This window comes from Nicotiana sylvestris, chromosome 4 (assembly GCF_000393655.2).
Source record: "Nicotiana sylvestris chromosome 4, ASM39365v2, whole genome shotgun sequence".
Taxonomy (NCBI): Eukaryota; Viridiplantae; Streptophyta; class Magnoliopsida; order Solanales; family Solanaceae; genus Nicotiana; species Nicotiana sylvestris.
The window spans coordinates 1,423,853-1,443,515 of record NC_091060.1 but is presented as its reverse complement, the minus strand read 5'-3'; the positions used below and the strand labels follow the sequence as shown (position 1 = coordinate 1,443,515).

The following is a 19,663-nucleotide window of genomic DNA, read 5'->3' as shown; positions in this document are numbered from 1 at the left end:
TTGACAAGCTGAACATAACATTTCGCAGCAACATCATAACATAAAACTAAGGAAAATTGAATCATAATAAACGGTAAGATCGTAAAAGATCTTATTCATACTCATTAGGTTGTTGTCACTTTTGCTAACTCAAGCAGTTTCTTGAAAAACACGCTTCAGATGACTTTATGACTGAATCTTCAGTAGAGTGGATGTTCTTGGACCACACCAAAATTTTAAAGCTTTAAGAGGAAGCTTATGTCATGTTTCATTGATCTTGATGATGGATTTGAACTATTTACTAAACTTGATAGACTTATACTACATCCTTAACTCTACTACATCCTTAACTCTACTACATCATCCCACTGATGAGTTATAGCAAATGAACAAACAGTAACAGGAAACACACACACAGAATGTGAGAGGAAATTCACACTTTTATTTGATAGTACAACTCATTAAGTACCTCAACATACTTTCTGCCACACGAAAAGTGCACCAATATTAGCTTGCTTAAGTCGTCCCTCGTTACATTTCCAGAAAATCTTCAACAGAAGCAGAAGCTTAACCAAATCAAAGATTAAGGGCTTGGGCATGATGCCGAATGTGATCATCAATAAAGGTGGCAATGAAATAGTAAGAGTGATCATAACCAGGTTGCAATCGCACCAGCAAAGGAACGCCAACCTTTCTGCATGCCTCCTCAAATTTATGTGGGAGCAATTGATCTTTTAAAAATTTGTCATCCTCTCCCTACATTATAAAAACAATCAGAAGTTCAAATAAATTGAGAAGTATGTTAGGTCATTCTAGGAATCATTCTATTCTACATTTGCAAGCAGAGACAACAACAACAACAACAAAAAACCCAGTGAGAATCCCACAAGTGGGGTCCGGGGAGGGTAGTATGTACGCAGCCCTTACCCGTCACCATTGATCATAATACATCAATGGTGTCCTTTTATTTGCCCTTCAGCAGTTCAAAATACAATGCTTTTCTTGGTGAAAGCAGCTAAAGTTGAATTTTGACAGCGCACACAGTTCCTCGTCACAAGTTCCCAACAATCAATTCTAATTCAAAATATGCAAAATCATGAACCTATACTTTTGTCCTATTTCCTCCACAAAGCAAATAGCTACATATATGTGGCAATATGAATTAGTTATATCACCTCCAGACTTAGTAGTTCCATCTCTTATGGTCATGGGATTTTAAAGACCAAAAAGTGTCGGCGTGATAGGTGTCAGGACGTATCTCCTTAGCCTAATTAGCTTTGGTCAGAGGACACTGTTAGAAACCTGAAAAGACATAACTGAGAAATTGTCTTTTTAACTGTATCATATTATCACTAGCTGATAAATTTCACACCGGTCAAATGAGCATCCACTTTTATCCAACACCATCAAGCTTCATGTACGGCCAAATCTAAGCTCTCAAATTGTCACAATCTTAGCTGTTTTTGTAATAACAAGGACGAGCTACCAAGGGCTCTGTTTCTTCCAGTTTAAAGGCAACGATCCGATTAAAGCAAGAGAAGGAGAAGCTACATAGACGTGGGAGACCTTTCTTTTTCAATAGACTTGTAAAGGTGGAAGACTTCTATGCAACAGAATTGAGCAAGATGCTATTCTCAGTTGTACTCATTCTATGACCAACTGCAGAAAGCTCATGTCTAATAATTTTGTAAATAGAAGATAGAGAGACATTTTAACAACAAACTACTCAAAGGCTCAATTCGAGAAAATCATCCGTTATATTAGAGATTTAGCCGTACCTGATCAATAAGAATGGTAGCAGAGACATTGTTAAACTTTGATATAAGGCAGGTAGCATCATATTCCTGCATATTCATAATTTAACATCCCAATAAGATGAAGACACAATCAAGAATGTCTAGTTTTATGCAGAAAAACTTGAAGACCGTACCTCCCAATCAGCTTTATTTTCACCCAAGTAGTTTGTGAAAGCCTTCAGGCCCCAGGGGCAGTTAATAGGATTTGCAATAGGAGCAAAGGCAGATACTGACTGGAAAGAAAACAAGAAAAATGATGTGTGAATGCTGCATGAATTCATATGGAAACTAAAGGTCTTAAGAAGCTTTAAAACGGATGATAACACATCAATGTTCAAAATTTCAAACATTTGTATTCAGAACCAAATAAAATCAGTCAGTTGCTGGCTAAAATTCAGTTCATATGTAGAGACATAAATTTCCCAGAGAACTACCCTATATTTATCCAGGTTTTTCAGGTAGACTGTCAGTGCTCCATGCCCACCCATAGAGTGACCGAAGATAGATGCGCGTGATGTATCAAGTTCTGGAAAGTTTTCAAGAAGAAGTGCCGGCAATTCTTTGACCACATAGTCATACATCCTCCAGTTCTTCCATTTCTCTTGTGTAGCATTTAGATAGAAACCAGCACCTATTCCAAAAAATAAATTTGAACTTTCTCATACATTGCCAATTCAGCTTATGAAAAAACTCAGACAAAGCATCTCAGCTAAGAGTTATCATAAACTTAGATGGCACTGCAAATAACCCATTCCTTCTGAAAAAGTAATTCAAGTGTAAGAGAAATTAAGGGATAGTATGGTTGATCATATTTCCTTAATGGAGCATAACAGAAGTTTAAAAGGAAATGTGAGGCACTTTTCTCTGAAGAAATTAGAATCCTTTGTTCCCAGTGTTACACATAATATTTAGTACGTACTTCCGGCTGCAAATGTCAAGTTCATATTGGGAAAAAAGGACATCGGGAAAAACAGCCGTTCTTGTTAGTTTCTAGTAGTATGTAATTTTTTTATTTTATTTTTCGCTTTTTTCCTTGAACTTTGGGAATGAGGGGGAAAGATACAGGATATGGAAGCATATAAATCATATCGGTGGGAGTTCAAATATAAGCGAACGAATCAAATTGTCCATATAACTATCCCCATCACTGATTCATCAATGGAAAACATATAGAGCAGAGATGAAGAAACATATCATAAGGTAAGCCTTGAAACTCCCACATGGTCCGTGTGGTCATCAGATGTCAAACTCTTAATAAGTATGTACTCCCTGTCAATCATTTATACATATCGATAAGGACACATATTTTTCACATACCTACACCGAAGTCCCAGCTGTCTGACTCTCCTTCCACATTCAGGCCTCCTGTAATAAGAACAGGCAATACCCAGTTAGATTTATAGCCCATACGTACAAAGTATAAAATCAGAATAGCTTGATTAAAAAGATTACCATCACATAGCAGGCTGCTAATTTTCAGTTGCACACACATTACATGCATATATGAGAGCTTGCAGCCTCATCGCCTAACTCAAGATTTGCCTAGTTGGCTACAACAAAAAATCTAGTGAAACCCCACAAGTGAAGTTTGGGGAGGGTAGTGTGTACGCAGACCTTACCTCTACCTACTCGTAGAGAGGCTGGGGAGTTGACTAATAAGGTTTAATTGCAACAGAACTACATCCACTGCTCTGCTCAGGACAGTAAACTCCAGCACATATGACTACATGGTGTACACTCAACAATCCACCCCTTGGGCCCCACCATCTAAACCAGTACGGTATGATCCCGTTCCTCACAAATGTAGTTTCTTAACTAGCACAAAACCTAGGTCTCAAAGATCCAAATTTACATTACACCAATAGATTTTATCTGACTAAACATACTATAACACAAAATAAAACGGTTTCTCAATAGGATATGCTTCCCTGTTGACCTGTTCATCTAACAGCTTAGATGCAACAAGCAACAAATCTGGTCAAAGCACTACATCATTCTTAGGCATAAGCTCAGAACATCCATATTTAGACAAATATTTGTTCAACAATATCCAAGATTCTTTTTAAAAAAAAAAGGAAATGTGGGGAAGAGAAATAAAGGCTTCTTTTTTTTAAAAGAGAAATAAACGCTTCTGTCATTCGTAAAACCCCCAGCCCTCCTAGTTATGTGAAAGTTTAACTACAATGTTTTAAGATAATCAAAAGAGAAAAATGCAAGAAAAAGCGGCCCAATGGGAATTAAGCAAAGAGCGGGAGACGGAACACACATTTCTTCTAGGTCAAGTGCAGCTTATTGATGCTCCACTATGAACTTTAACATTAAAAAAAGTTAATTTTAATAGCAGAATAAAGGCATTACATTTCAGTAGAAGTAATGCTTCTGTTTTCTTTGAGTATTTATGTATTGTCAAATTCTGTATTACCTTGAAGAGCTTCAAGACATGTAATAACCAGGTAACAACTTTAAATTTGTATTCATTGACGATCACAAATAAAAGTATAGCATCTTCTAAAAGATACTAGGGTTAGAAAATGAATAACCAGGTAACCTCTATCATATAGTGATTTAAACAGAGTCTTAAGTAGTTTTGAGTCAAAAGCATGTCCAACATAAAATTGACAGCCAAAGCCTCTTCCAATCTAAATGAGTTCTGTACATATTTCTCAGATCAAAATAAGGAAGTTATGCAAAAACTGATATGGCTAGAATAAACTTGAAATACTCGCAACATCTCTAATGAATGCACATTCACCATACAGGCACAGAGGATTTACAGTCAACATCATGAAAGAAGCTCACTTGGAGATGTATCGGGAACAATCAGCGCAACACCCTCACTTGAAGCAGCACGTTGAGCACCAGATTTAGCTATAAAGTTCTCGTCCGTGCAAGTTAAGCCAGAGAGCCAGTAAAGCACCTAAAAATTGGTGCAGCCATACAGCATCAGTAAACATAACTAACCAGTAAGATCACATTCATAACCATCATAAAACAGGTCCACCAATGAAACAAAATCAATGTGGCATCAGTTAACATAGCACCACATAAAACAATTGCAAATACACTCCTACCACTTAACAAATGGAGAAAAACAAACATCAAACTGATTCAATTGAATGGACCAAGAACACATTCAATCAATCAACTACGCCTCAATACAAGCTAGTTGGGGTCAGTCACATAAATCATTTTATCATCATTCTGTTCTATTTAAGCCCATTTGGCCCATTTCAGTCTAATTCTGAGCTAAATAACACACTAGCAAAAACCTTACTCCGTAAGTCCGTATGTCCCAATTTATGCAACACACTTTCCTTCTTAGTCTATCCCAAAAGGAATGACACATTTCCATATTGAGAAACAATTTAACTTCAAAATTCACATTTTATAATTGAAAAGATGATTTATAACAACACATCTGTCTATAGCTTTTTTACACTACAAGTTTCAAAAATCTTTCTCTTTTTCTTAAACTACATATCCTGTCAAAAACTGTCACAAAAATTTGGAAGAAGCACAAAAAACAAGAAAATAGAACATACTAACAAAAGAATTGACTTGATAAGGTAACAAGAAGAGATCAATCAAAGACATTGACTCGAGCAACAAAGCAACAAAAAGACTAGGAATATAAAATTAAGAACAACAAATTTTTGCAAGTAAAACCCATAAATCCAAGCTGATAACTAATCAATGGGTAGTTAAAAGATGATTCTATTCAGCAAGAATTATCCTAGAGGTCAGTCACATAAATCATTTACTATCATACTGTTCAATTCAGGCACATTTGGCCCATTTTACTCCAATATTGAGCTAAAAAAAATGAAACTTTGCAACTAAAACACATAAATCCAAGATGGAAATGGGTAGTTTATAGATAATTCAAAAATGGGTTCTTGAAAAAATGGATAAAAAAGTGGAAAACTTACAGGGAACTTGTGAGAAGGGGAAGTTGAAGGAGGGAAAAAGATGTGGAAATTCATAGAACAACCAAGTGTTGGGCTCAAGTGTTTATATCTCTTGTTGTAACCTCCAAACATCTTGGAGCTGCTGATTTCTGTAGGCTTAGTTTCCATTTTTACAGTTTAAGGAAGAAACTCAAATCACTGAAGATGTTTGTTGAAGATGAGCAAAACAAGTACTGAACGTGACTCTCTTTATCATAGAAGAATTAGGGTTGTACGTACTATATTAATAATTGAGATTTGAGACACGTGTCGTCTTTTTTTCATCGTTTTTTTTTTTAGTTTGCATCCTTTGGAAAATTAGAAGGGAAATAAATAGGCCTTCCATTTCAATTTAGATGAATTAGTTTGATTCGGTATGGAGTTTAATTTATTTTTATTTTTTTTGAAATTTATGACCTTAAAAGCTTTATGGGGCTATGAGATATGTGTAGTTATAAAATTTCTCATTAAAAGTAAAATGGGTAAAATAAATTAATTCTAATAGTAAAATATGTCATTCTTTTTTAAAACCAGAGTAATAAAATATTTTTTAGGTTGCGTCATTTTTTTGTTTTTTTGTTTTTTGTATGATGGAGGTGTTCATGCTAGTTTGTGTTATTTCACTAGGTAGCTGCATTTGCCATCAGCAAAAGTATCAAATAACTGTGCTCACTTGACCACTGATCATACCATTAAGTACTGTTAGAAACTCGATGATTGATAGTTGTTGGTTACTCTTAATCATTCTTTACTTAATTACAGAGTTTTGGCTGTTGTAGAGTTCGAACTCGTAATGTACATCTAATACATATATCATGTGTTGCGCTTTTATTACTAGATTAAAGCCTTTGGAGCTGGATAGAGATTTAGGCTGGCATGAATCTACTAAAATTTTTGATGTGTTGTTCTTTATTTTGTGGTATTTTAGGACCATAAAACAGGAATTCAGGACGATTCCCAGATTTTTGTGTGCTATAGTCCACGCCATCAGCATGAATTCGGGCGACCGTCTCCGAATATCCTTAAATTTTGCGAACCTATATAAAAACGACCTAATGAATAATAGTCATATATTCGCCATAATCGTTTCTCGTTTTTTTGGTATTTTAGGGCCATAAAAGAGGAATTTAGGACGATTCCCGAATTTTGGTATGCTATAGTCCACGCCATCTGCATGAATTCGAGCAACCGACCCCGAATCTCCTAAAATTTTATGGCCTCATAAAAAATGACCTAATGAACAATTATCATCGCTTCGCCATGACCATTCCTCATATTTTAGTATTTTAGGGCCATAAAACAGGAATTCAGGACGATTCTCGACGTTTCTTGTGCTGCCATATGCATGAATAAGGGAGACTGAACCCGAAACTCCTAAAATTTTACGGGCCCATAAGAAACGACCTAATGAACAATAGTCATCGTTTCGCAATGACCGTCCCTTATTTTTTTGGCATTTTAGAGCCATAAAACAACAATTTAGGAGGATTCCCAAATTGTCGTGTGCTATAGTCCACACCATCTGTATGAATTCGGGCGACCGGCTCAGAATCTCCTAACATTTTGCGAGCCCATAAGAAACGACCTAATGAAAAATAGTTATTGCTTGGCCATGATCGTTCCTTTTTTTTGGTATTTTAGTGCCATAAATAGGAATTCCAAACAGTTTTCAAATTTTGGTGTGCTATAGTTCACGCCATCTGCATGAATTCGGGCGACCGGATCCGAATCGCCTAAAATTTTTCAGGACCATAAAAATAATCTAATGAACAATAGTCATCGCTTTCCCACGACTATTCCTCAGTTTTGGTATTTTATGGTAAAAAAAAATAGGAATTCAAGACGATAACCAGATTTTCGTGTGATGTAATCCACGCCATCTGCATGAATTCTGGCGACCGCCTTTGAATCTCCTAAAGTTTGTGGACCCATAAAAATGACCTAAGGAACAATAATCATTATTTCTCCATGACGATTCCTCGTTTTTTTTAGCATTTTAAAGCCATAAAACAAGAATTCCATACGATCCCCAGATTTTCGTGTGCTATAGCGTACATCATCTGCATGCATTCGGGTGACTAGAACCGGATCGCCTAAAATTTTGTCGACCTATAAAAAACGACCTAAGGAACAATAGTCATCATTTCTCCATGATCGTTCCTCGTTTTTTAGCATTTTAGAGCCATAAAAAGGAATCTCTAAATTTTCGTGTCCACGCCATTTGCATGCGTCTGGGAGACCGGACCCGAATCGCTTAAAAATATTTCGGCCCATAAAAATGATCTAAGGAACAATACCCATCGCTTCTCCATGATCGTTCCTCTTTTTTGGCGTTTTAGGGCTATAAAACAGGAACACTCATGGAGAGGCAATGACTATTGTTCCTTAGGTTATTTTTTATGGGGAAGCAAAATTTTAGGCGATCTGGGTCCGGTCGTCCAGACCCATATAGATGGCATGTGCTATAGCACACAAAAATCTGGAAATCGGGTGGACTTGTAGTTTTATGGCCCTAAAACGCCAAAAAACGAGGAACATTCTTGGTGATGACTATTGTTCCTTTGGTCGTTTTTATGGGACTACGTAATTTTATATGATACGTGTCCGGTCGCCCTGACCCATGTAGCTGGCGTGGGCCGTAGCACATGAGGATCTGTGAATCAGGCAGAATTAGAGTTTTATGGTCATAAAATGCCAAAAAACAAGGAATTGTCATAGCGAGGTGATAACTATTGTTCCTTAATTCGTTTTGATGGGCCGTCAAAATTTTAGGCGATACGGATTCGGTCGCCCGTATTCATGAATATGGCGTGGGCTATAACACACGGGAATCTGGGAATCGGTCGGAATTCCAGTTCTCTGGCCCTAAAATATTAATAAATAAATAACGGTCATGGCGAGGCGATTACTATTGTTCATTAGATCGTTTTTATGGACAGGCAAAATTTTAGGCGAGCGGGTCCGATCGCCCGGACCCATGCAGATGGCGTGGGCTATAACACACAAAAATGTCGGAATTGGGCGGAATTCCAGTTTTATGGCCCTAAACGCCAAAAAATGAGGAACGATCTTGGCGATGACTATTGTTCCTTAGGTTGTTTTATATGGCAGGAAAATTTTATACGATCCAGGACTGGTCTCCAGGACCCATGCAGATAGAGTGGACTGTAGCACACGAAAATCTGAGAATCAGGCAGAATTCCAATTTTATGGCTCTAAAATGTCAAAAATAAGGAATAGTCATGGTGAGACAATGACTATTGTTCCTTAGGTCATTTTGGATGGGCCGGAAAAATTTTAAGTGATCCAAGTCCAGTCTCCCAGACCCATACAGATGGCGTGGACTATAACACAAGAAAATCTAGTAATCTAGCGGAATTATAGTTTTGTGGCCCTCAATTGCCATAAAATGATGAACGGTCATACCAAGGCGATAACCATTGTTCCGTAGGTCATTTTTGATGAGCCGAAAATTTTTTATGCGATCCGGTCCGTCGCCAGACCCATGTAGATGACGTGGGCTATAGCACGCAAAAAAAGGTAGGAATCGGGCAAATTCCAGTTTTATGCCCTAAAAGGCCAAAAAACGAGGAACGGTCATGGAGGGACGATGACTATTATTCCCTATGACGTTTTTGATGGGCCGCCAAAATTTTAGGCGATCCGGGGCAGGTTGTTTGGACCCTTGAAGATGGCATGAGCTATAGCACACAAAAATCTGGGAATCAGACGAAATTCTAGTTTTGGGCCCTAAATTGCCAAAAAATGAGGAACGATCATGGCGAGGCGATGACTACTGTTCCTTAGATCATTTTTGATGGGTCGGAAAATATTTAGACGATTCGGGTCCGGTCGCCCGAATCCATATAGATGGCGTGGACTATAGCACACAAAAATTTGGAAATCGGGCGGAGTTTAAGTTTTATGGCCATAGAATGCCAAAAAATGAGGAACGATCATTGAAAAGCGATGATTATTGTTCCTTAGGTTGTTTTTGATAGAACGACAAAATTTTAAACGATCCGGGTCTGGTCGCCCGGACCCATGCAGATGGTGTGTGCTATAGATCACGAAAATCTAGGAATTAGGCGGATTTCCAATTTTACGTACCTAAAATTTCAAACAATGAGGAACGGTCATGACAAGGCAATGACTATTATTTCTTATGTCGCTTTTGATGGGCCGACAAAATTTTAGGCGATCGGGGTCCGGTCATCCGGACCCATACAAATGGCGTGGGCGATAGCACACGAAAATCTGAGAATTGGGCGAAATTCTAGTTCTATGGCCCTAAAATGAAAAAAATGAGGAATGGTCTTGGAGATGACTATTGTTCCTTAGGTCGTTGTTGATGGGCCAGCAAAATTTTATGCGATCCAGGTCCGGTCGCCCGGACCCATGCAAATTGCGTGGGCTATAGCATACAAAAATCTAGAAATCGAGCAAAATTCCAGTTTTATGGTCCTAAAACTCCAAAAATGAGGAACGGTCATGTCAAGGCAATGACTATTGTTCCTTAGGTTATTTTTATGGGCGACAAAATATTAGGTGATCCGGGTCTGTTCGCTCGGACCCATGCAGATGGAGTGGGCTGTAGGACACAAAAATCTGAGAATCGGGCGGAATTCAAGTTATGTGGCCCTAAAATGCCGAAAAAGAAGGAACGGTCACGGCGAGGCGATTACTATTGTTTCTTAGGTCTTTTTTGATGGCTGGAAAAATTTTAGGTGATCAGGGTCGTCGCTTGAACCTATTCAGATGGCGTGAGCTATAACACATGAAAATTTGGGAATCAGGCATAATTACAGTTTTATTGCCCTAAGTCGCAAAAATAAAGGAACGGTCATGGCGAGGGGATGACTATTGTTGCTTAAGTCATTTTGGATGGGCCGAAAAAATATCAGGCGATTCGTGTCCGGTCGCCCGGACCCTTGCAGATGGTGTGGGCTATTGCACACGAAAATCTGATAATCTGACGGAATCCAGTTTTGTGGCCCTAAAATTCCATAAAACGAGGAACGTTCATGGCGAGGCGTTGGCTATTATTCTATAGGTTCTTTTTGATGGGCCGGAAAAATATTAGGCGACCGGGTCCGGTCGCCCAAACCCATGCAGATGGTGTGGGCTAAATCACACAAAAACCTGGGAATCAGGCGGAATTCCAATTTTATGGCCCTAAAACGCCAAAAAAAGAGAAACGAGCTTGGCGAGGCGATGGCTATTATTACTTACGTCATTTTTTATAGGCTGGCAAGATTTTAGGCGATCCTGATTCCGTCCCCTGGATCCATGCAGATGGCATAGGCTATAGCACAAGATAATCTGGGAAATGGGCGAAATTGCAATTTAATGACCCTAAAACACCAAAAAATAAGAAACAACCATGGCGAGGCAATGACTATAGTTCCTTAAGTCATTTTTTATAGGCCGACAAAATTTTAGGCCATCCGAGTTCGATCGCCCGGACCCTGCAGATGGTGTGGGTTATAACGCACAAAAATTTCGAAATGGGGCAGAATTCAAGTTTGTGGCCCTAAAATACCAAAAAATAATGAACAGCCATGTCGAGGAGTTGACTGTTGTTCCTTAGGTCATTTTTGATGGGTTGGTAAAAATTTAGACGATCTGATTCAGGTCACCCGAACCCATCCAGATGGCAATGGCTATGGCACTACAAAATCTGGAAATCTGACAAAATTCCAATTTTACAGCCATTAAATTCCACAATACGAGGAAAGGTCATGGCGAGGCGATGACTATTGTTCATTAGATCGTTTTTATGTGCCGGTAAAATTTATACAATACGGTTCGGTCGCCCGAACCTATGTAGATGGCGTGGGCTATATAAAACACAAAAATCTTGGAATCGGTCTAAATTCAAGTTTTATGGTCCTAAAACGCCAAAAAAGAGGAACGGTCATTGAGAGGCGATGACTAATGTTCTTTAGGTACTTTTTTATGGGCCGACAAAATTTTAGGCGATTCGGGTATGGTCTCCCGGACCCATGCAGATGGCGTAGGCTATAACATACAAAATTTGGGAATCGGACGAATTTCTAATTTATTACCCAAAAATGCCATAGAATAATGAACGGCCATAGGCGGCGATGACTATTATTCCTTTGATCATTTTTGATGAGCCGCAAAATTTTAGGCGATCCGGGTCTGGCCTCCTAGAGCAATGTAAATGGCATGGACTATAGCACACAAGAATCTGGGAATCGGGCGGAATTCCAGTTTTATGGCCCTAAAACGCCAAAAAAGAGAAACGGTCATGGCGATGCGGTGACTATTATTCCTTAGGTCATTTTTTACGGGCCGCCAAAATTTAGGCTATCTAGGTCCGGCCGTCCGAACACATGCAGACGGAATGGGCTATCGCACACGAAAATCAGGGATTCAGGCAGAATTCCAGTTTTATAGCCCTAAATCGCCAAAAGACGAGGAACGGTCATGGCGAGGCGATGACTATTGTTACTTAGATTGTTTTATATTGTCCAGAAAATTATTAGGCGATCTGAGTCTGATCGCCCGGACCCATGAAGATGGCGTGAAATATAATACACGAAAATCTGGGAATTGGGCGAAATTCTAATTTTAGTGGCCATAAAGCGCCAAAAAATAAGGAACGGTCTTGGTGAGGCAATGACTATTGTTCCTAAGATCATTTTTTATGGGGCCGAAATTTTTTTATGTGATCCGAGTCTGGTCATCTGAATCCATGCAGATGGTGTGAGCTATAACACACGAAAATTGGAGATCGTGCGAAATTCCTTTTTTATGGCCCTAAAAGGCCCGAAAAATAAGGACCGGTCATGGCTAAGCGATGACTATTATTCCTTAGATCATTTTTGATGGATCAGCAAAAATTTTGGAGATTCAGGTCCAGTCGCGCGGATGCATGTAGATGGCATTGGCTATAGCACAAGAAAATATGGAAATCAGACGGAATTCCAGTTATAAGGCCCTAAAACACCAAAAATCGAGAAACGATCATGGCGAGGTATTACTATTGTTCCTTAGGTTGTGTTTGATGGGCCGAAATTTTTTTTGGCGAACCAGGTCTGATCGCCCGAACCCATGCAGATGGCATGGGCTATAGCTCACGAAATTTGAGAATCGAGCGGAATTCCAGTTTTATGGCCATAAAACACCAAAAATTTAAGGAACGGTCATGACAAAGCTATGACTATTGTTCCTTAGGTCAATTTTTATGGGCCGAAAAAATTATAGGCGATCTGGGCCGGGTCGCCCAGATGCATGCGCATAGCGTGAGGTATAGCACACGAAAATCTAAGAATCATGCAGAATTCCTTTTTTATGGGCCTAAAAAGCCCAAAAATGAGGAAAAATCGTGGCGAAGCGATGTCTATTGTTCCTTAGGTCATTTTTTATGGGCGGACAAAATTTAGGCAATTTCGATCCGGTCGCCCGGATCTATGCAGATGGCATAGGCTATAGCACACAAAATTTGGGAATCGAGAGTAATTCCAGTTTTATGGCCTTAAGACGCAAAAAAGTGAGGACTGATCATGGTGAGGCGATGATTATTGTTCCTTAGGTCGTTTGCCGGGTCCGGTTGCCGGGACCCATCCAGATGGTATAGGCTATAGCACATCAAATTCTAGAAATCGAGCAGAATTTCAGTTTTAGTGGCTCTAAAACGCCAATATAAAGGAACAGTCTTGGCGAGGCGATGACTATTGTTTCTAAGTTCATTCATGATGGGTCGGCAAAATTTTATGCGATCCAAGCCTGGTCTCCTAGACCCATGAAGATGGTGTGGGCATTATTAGCATACGAAAATCTAGGAATTTGGCGAAATTTTAGTTTTGTGGCCCTAAAACGCCAAAAACAAGGAACGATCATGGCGAGGCAATTATTGTTCCTTAGGTCATTTTTGATAGACCGGTGAAATTTAAGGAGATCCGGTTCCGGTGTCCCAGACATATGCAAATGACGTCGGCAATAGCACATGAAAACCTAGGAATTAGGCGGAATTCCTGTTTTATGGCCCTAAAATACCAAAAAACGAGGAACGATCATGGCGAGGTAATGGCTATTGTTCCTTGGGTCTTTTTGATGGAGCGACAAAATTTTAGGCGATCTGGGTCTGGTCGCCTGGACCCATACATATGGCGTGAGCTATAACATACAAAAATTTGGGGATCGTGCGAAATTCCTTTTTTAGGGCCTTAAAACGCCCAAAAATGAGGAACGATCATGGCGAAGCGATGACTATTGTTCCTTAGGCCGTTTTTGATGGGTTGGAAAATTTTTAGCAGTTTCGGGTCTAGTCGCCTTGATGCATGTAGACTGCGTGGGCTATAGCACATGAAATCAGGGAATCAGACAGAATTCCGATTTTATGGCCTTAAAACGCCAAAAAACGAGAAACTTTCATGTTGAGACGATGAATATTATTTCTTAGGTCCTTTTTTGATGAGCCGAAGATATAGGCGATCCGGTTCTGGTCGCCCTAACCCATGCAGATGACGTGAGCTAGCACACACAGATCTTGTAATCGGGCGAAATTTATGTTTTATGACCATAAAATGCCAAAAAAACGTGTAACGGTCATGGCGAGGCGATAACTATTGTTCCTTAGGTCATTTTGGATGGACCGACAAAATTTTAGGCGATCCGGGTCTAGTCGCCCGGACTCATGCAGATGGCGTAGGTTATGCACATGAAAATCTGAGAATTGGGTAGAATTTCAGTTTTATGGCCCTAAAATACCAAAAAAAAAAATGGTCATGGCAAGGCGATTAATATTGTTCCTTAGGTCATTTTTTATTTTCTGGCAAATTTTTAGGCGATCGGGATCCGGTCGCTCGTACCCATGCAGATGGTGTAGTGTATAACACATGAAAATTTGGGAATCGGGCGGAATTCCAGTTTTATGGTCCTAAAATACCAAAAAACAAGGAATGGTCATGGAAAAGCGATGACTATTGTTCCTTAGGTCGTTTTTTATGGTCCGACAAAATTTTAGGCGATCTGGGTCTGGTCGCCTATACACATATAGATTGTGTGGGCAATATCACACAAAAATCTGAGAATGGTGTGGGCTATGACCCTCAAACACCAAAAAAATAAGGAACGGTCATAGCGAAGCAATGACTATTGTTCCTTAGGTTGTTTTTTAATGGGCCAGCAAAATTTTAGGTGATTCGGGTCTCGTCGCCCTATTGCATGCAGATAGCGTGGGCTATAACACAAAAAAATCTAGGAATCGTGCGGAATACATGTTTTATGGCCCTAAAACACCAAAAATGAGGAAAGGTCGTAGCAAAGAGATAACTATAATTCCTTAGGTCGTTTTTGATAGACCGATAATATTTTAGGCGATTCGGGTCCGCTCACCCAGGCCCATGCAGATGACGTGGGCTATAACACATAACAATTTGAGAATCGGGCGAAATTCCAGTTTTATGGCCTTAAAATGCCAAAAAATGAGGAACGATCATGGCGAAGTGATGACTATTTTTATTAGGTCTTTTTTTATGATCCCGCAAATTTTAGGCGATCGGAGTCGGTCGCTCGAATTCATGTAGATGACATGGACTATAAGGAACGGTTATGGTGAAGTGATGATTATTATTTATTAGGTTATTTATGATGGTCCTGCAAAATTTTAGACAATTCGGAGTCGGTCGCCCGAATTCATGTAGTGTGCTAATGTCTATGTCATCTTCATTAATATGGGTGACCTGCCCCGGACCCATCATAAATGACCTAATAAACAATAGTCATGCTTCTCCATGACCGTTCCTTATTTTTTAGCGTTTTAGGGCCATAAAATAAGAATTTCGCACGATTTTTTATTTTTCGTGTGTTAATGTCCACGCCATCTTCATGAATTGGGGCGACCGGTCTCGAATAGCCTAAAATTTTGTGGGCCCATTAGAAATGACCTATTGAACTATAGTAATTGCTTCTCCATGACTGTTCCTCTTTTTTGGTTGTTAAGGCGATAAATTAGAATTCAAAACGATTTTTGATTTTTCGTGTGCTAATGTCCACGCCATTTCATGAGTTATGGTGTGTTGTAAAAAATTGGATGATTATGGAGAATAAAATGTTTAGCTTGAAGCGTATCAAGGACATTGTCTTTAAGGATATTTCGCCAACACCGAGATGAATAATATTAGGCGTATCCCCCAGGATTCAACAAGCTTTTCTAGTATAACTAGGAGCAGAAACAACAAAGATTCATAAAAAGAAAACTCACCATAAAAGAAAGAAGAAGAAACGTGTTTTCTGTTTTCATACTTTTTCAAAATGACTACACAAAGGACTTAAATAGTCCAAGAACTGAAACACCCATCTGATAAAATTCTAAGCCATAAAGGCTCATCAAAATTTTAACGTTCAAACCATAAGCCATTTAATAACGTTCAAAATTTTAATTAGCAAACGATCACCATATTTGATCAAATTCAAAGATAAAGAAAAATAACTGATTTTGATAGCCATTTAATGTTAATAAAATATTATATTCAAAGTTATTCTAATTTACTTTCACACATATTAAAATATATTCAAATTGATTGATCATATAAAGACCCATTAAAAGAATGAATCTAGATATCAATTTAAATATTCTTTTTGAGATATTAAAATTAATATTATTTTTTAACATGGTGATGGGTCTCGGATCACATAAAATTTTTTTGGCCCATCAGAACGACCTAATGAACAATCGTCATTTGTTAGAGCGCATCAAGGCTTTCCTGTTTGATGAATTTGTGATTATATCTACTTTTTCGTGTATATTAGTACATGATGATTTTGTAAAATTCTTTGGCGGATTTCGATTGGCCTGAAATTTCATATGTCCATAGGAAACGGCCTAGTGATAAATACTCATTATTTTACCATGATTTCTTGTTTATTTTATAGCGTTTTGGGGTCGTGCAACACGAATTTATGATTATAATTCTAATTTTTCGTGTGTATTGGTATATGCTGATTTTGTAGAATTTTTTGACGAACTTCGATTGACCTGAAATTTCGTAAATCAATAAAAAACGACCTAGTAACCTATACTTTTCACTTCGCCATGACTTTCGAGTTTATTTTTTGATATTTTGAGGTTATGCAACACGAATTTATGATAATATCTACTTTTTCGTGTGTTTTTTATCCCTAAAGCATGGGGTAGATATTGCATTATAAATTACAGAGATTCATGGAGAAAGCTTGTCCACGACCAAATACAGAATTAGAATTTTAACTTGGTACTTTTAAATTTAAGGTTCAAATCTATACTCCACATCAAAATTACTAGATTCGAATGAACTCAGTGCCAAAGCACTGGATTTGCCCTGTCAAGCATAAAATCATTTAGTTGAAACTGCAAAAAATATTAGATTAGACAAGAGGGGTTGCTTTGATGGTAAGCAACCTCCACTTCCAACTAAGAGGTTGTGAGTTCGAGTCTCTCCAAGAGCAAGGTGGGAAGTTCTTGGAGTGAAGGATGCCGAGGGTCTATTTGGAAACAGCCTCTCTACCCCAGGGTAGGGGTAAGATCTGCGTACACACTAAGATATACGTATACAATAGTAAGCCAATCGTCATGAGGATAAGAATGTCTTTCACAACTGACAATATTTCATCCATGTCTTCTTCACATGCAACGAATATTATTTTAGATTCGTCTTTCACTTGATCTAGTCCACGTATAAACTGAGAATTTGATAAGAATTGAACATCAAATAATGCAGGAAAAAAAATAACATATTCCATTTCGTTATTTTCAATTATCTTCATCTTAGAGAAATACTACACAACTTCAAGTAGAGAAAGAACTATCTTTCTAGAGAAGCATTAGTTACTAAAATCAATGGTAAGTTCTACATAATAATTATAAGACTGCTGGTGTATGTTATTTGGCAGTGAATGTTGAGTTGCTAAAGTTCAACATATTCACACAATGTATGTTTTAGAGATGCAGAGGCTAAGATGAATGTGCAGTCATATAATATAAGATAAGATTAAAAATGACTATATTCGTCAGAATATGCAAGTAGCATACATTGAGGATAAAATAAGAGAAATTTGTGTTTAAGATGGTTTGGTCATGTTCTACGTCGACTTACATATGCACCGGTCTGTAGGTGTAAAACTATGGTGAGTAAAGGATAAAAAGGGATGAGGTAGACCTAAAATCACATGTAAGAGTTGTCTCGCACGACCTATAATTTCTTGGAATCAACACTAACTTAGCTGAAGATAGGATACAATTAAAAAAGAGTCATATATGTGATATCTACAAATTGAGAATAGATTTTAGTCTTGTTAAAGAACTTCTATTGCTGCTGCTGCTGCTACTACTACTACTACTACTATTATTATTATTATTATATGAGTTGAGCTTAACTGAAGAAGTTGGGATTCATATATATAACGGATCCCAACTTATTTTGGGATTGAAACGTAATTACTATTGTTGTTGTTATTTTTATTTTTTTAAAATAGGAAGCTAAATCAATTAATTTTGTGCATCAATTTCAAATGAAATGATATATTACTATTTCTCTTAACTTTTTTCTCTAATTGATTTGCTTTGCTTTTCTATTTGACAACAAAATGACAAGTTTGATTATCTTAAAACACAGTTTTCAACAATTTTCATTTGTGTCAAGATCTTCAGGAAGGTTTGTTTGTTTTCATCTTGCCATTTATTTTAATTTACTCTGAATTGATGAATTATGAATATGCTTTTCCTTGTTTCATTGATAACTTGCTTGATATTTGGTTCTTTACTCCATTCTCTCTCTTTTTTTTTAAAGAAAGAAAAAGAAATGAACAAAAAAGTAAAAGTAAAAGGATAGAATCTGCCTTTGTTAGTGTGTTAAGTTGAGAATAAAGGCACTATTAATGTTAAGGCTTGTTGATCACGCCCAACTATGTCCTCTAAAAAGGACTCTGCGGACGTTGCAAATATAACCCGAGTATTACGCCCAGGGTTGAATCCACAGAGAGTTAACTTATCAATCACTATCTTTAGACCCACTAAATTCTTGAGAACCAATTTCCCAAACGTTGAATCACAGTTGATGGTGTCTTTAATAACTAAAATTGCAAGTAAATAAACAACTGCAAATTAAGGATGCTAAGGTTGTAAACAATAATGAGAAAACGCTAAGGTAATGACTTCCCCTAATGATGGAATCCCTTCTGTTTATGCTTCATACAAATTTACCAACACACCTCTATCAATCATGAACGCTCATCTTACCGCAAATCTCTCCCGAGTAATCACAGTAATATACTCAATGCACTCTCCCGAGATACACTAGCTAGCTTTAATTAACACAGTTCACTTCAGATTGCACTCAAGGCTTCGTTATCCCTAATCCCGCCTTTAAACCCGCAGTTATAGATCCCTCTTATACTTTGGGAGTAGTGTTGTTCAACAATAACCTAAATATGCACTCTCTCCCGAGTTATGCACACTAAATAGGCACAGCTAATTGAGGATCCTGTCAATTAACTACAACAAGAACATAGTTGAACAAATAAAGATTGAAACTAGCAATTTGTATTCACATAAACAAGAAGTTCATCCCCCAATAGGTTCCATCAAAACCTTAGACAAAGGATTTAGCTACTCATAACTATGGGTAAACAAACTAAGATAAGATTCATCATAAACTAGCAATAAAAATCAAAGAAAAGAAAAAAGATGTTTTGGGTGATCTCTCACAATGGTTTTCCTTCCTAAGAAACTCTAAAAATCAATACATGCCTCCTTTTGGCGAAGTCTAATGTTTAAAATAGGGTTTTGGGCTAAAAATCCCGTGTTTTGCACTTTAGTCCCTGTACTTTCTCGCGCCTGCCGCGGTTCTGCCGCAGTCGCGGTGGAACCGCGGCCAAACAGCTCCTCTAAATCTCCTTCTGTCCGCGAGCAGTCTTCACCGCGGTTCTGCCGCG

The 19,663-nt window shown here is 38.1% G+C and overlaps 1 protein-coding gene across 1 annotated transcript; it reads right to left on the bottom strand.

Moving 5' to 3' along the window:
* Window positions 1–213: 213 nt before the first annotated feature.
* LOC104217807 (S-formylglutathione hydrolase) lies at window positions 214–5,937 on the bottom strand. The gene is made up of 7 exons (XM_009768142.2): window positions 5,705–5,937; window positions 4,575–4,692; window positions 3,093–3,140; window positions 2,210–2,406; window positions 1,910–2,008; window positions 1,758–1,823; window positions 214–735 (listed from the first exon to the last, which is right to left on the bottom strand). The coding sequence occupies exons 1-7, from the start codon at window positions 5,849–5,851 to the stop codon at window positions 556–558; spliced, it is 855 nt and encodes a 284-aa protein (XP_009766444.1). The 5' UTR covers window positions 5,852–5,937; the 3' UTR covers window positions 214–555.
* Window positions 5,938–19,663: the final 13,726 nt, after the last annotated feature.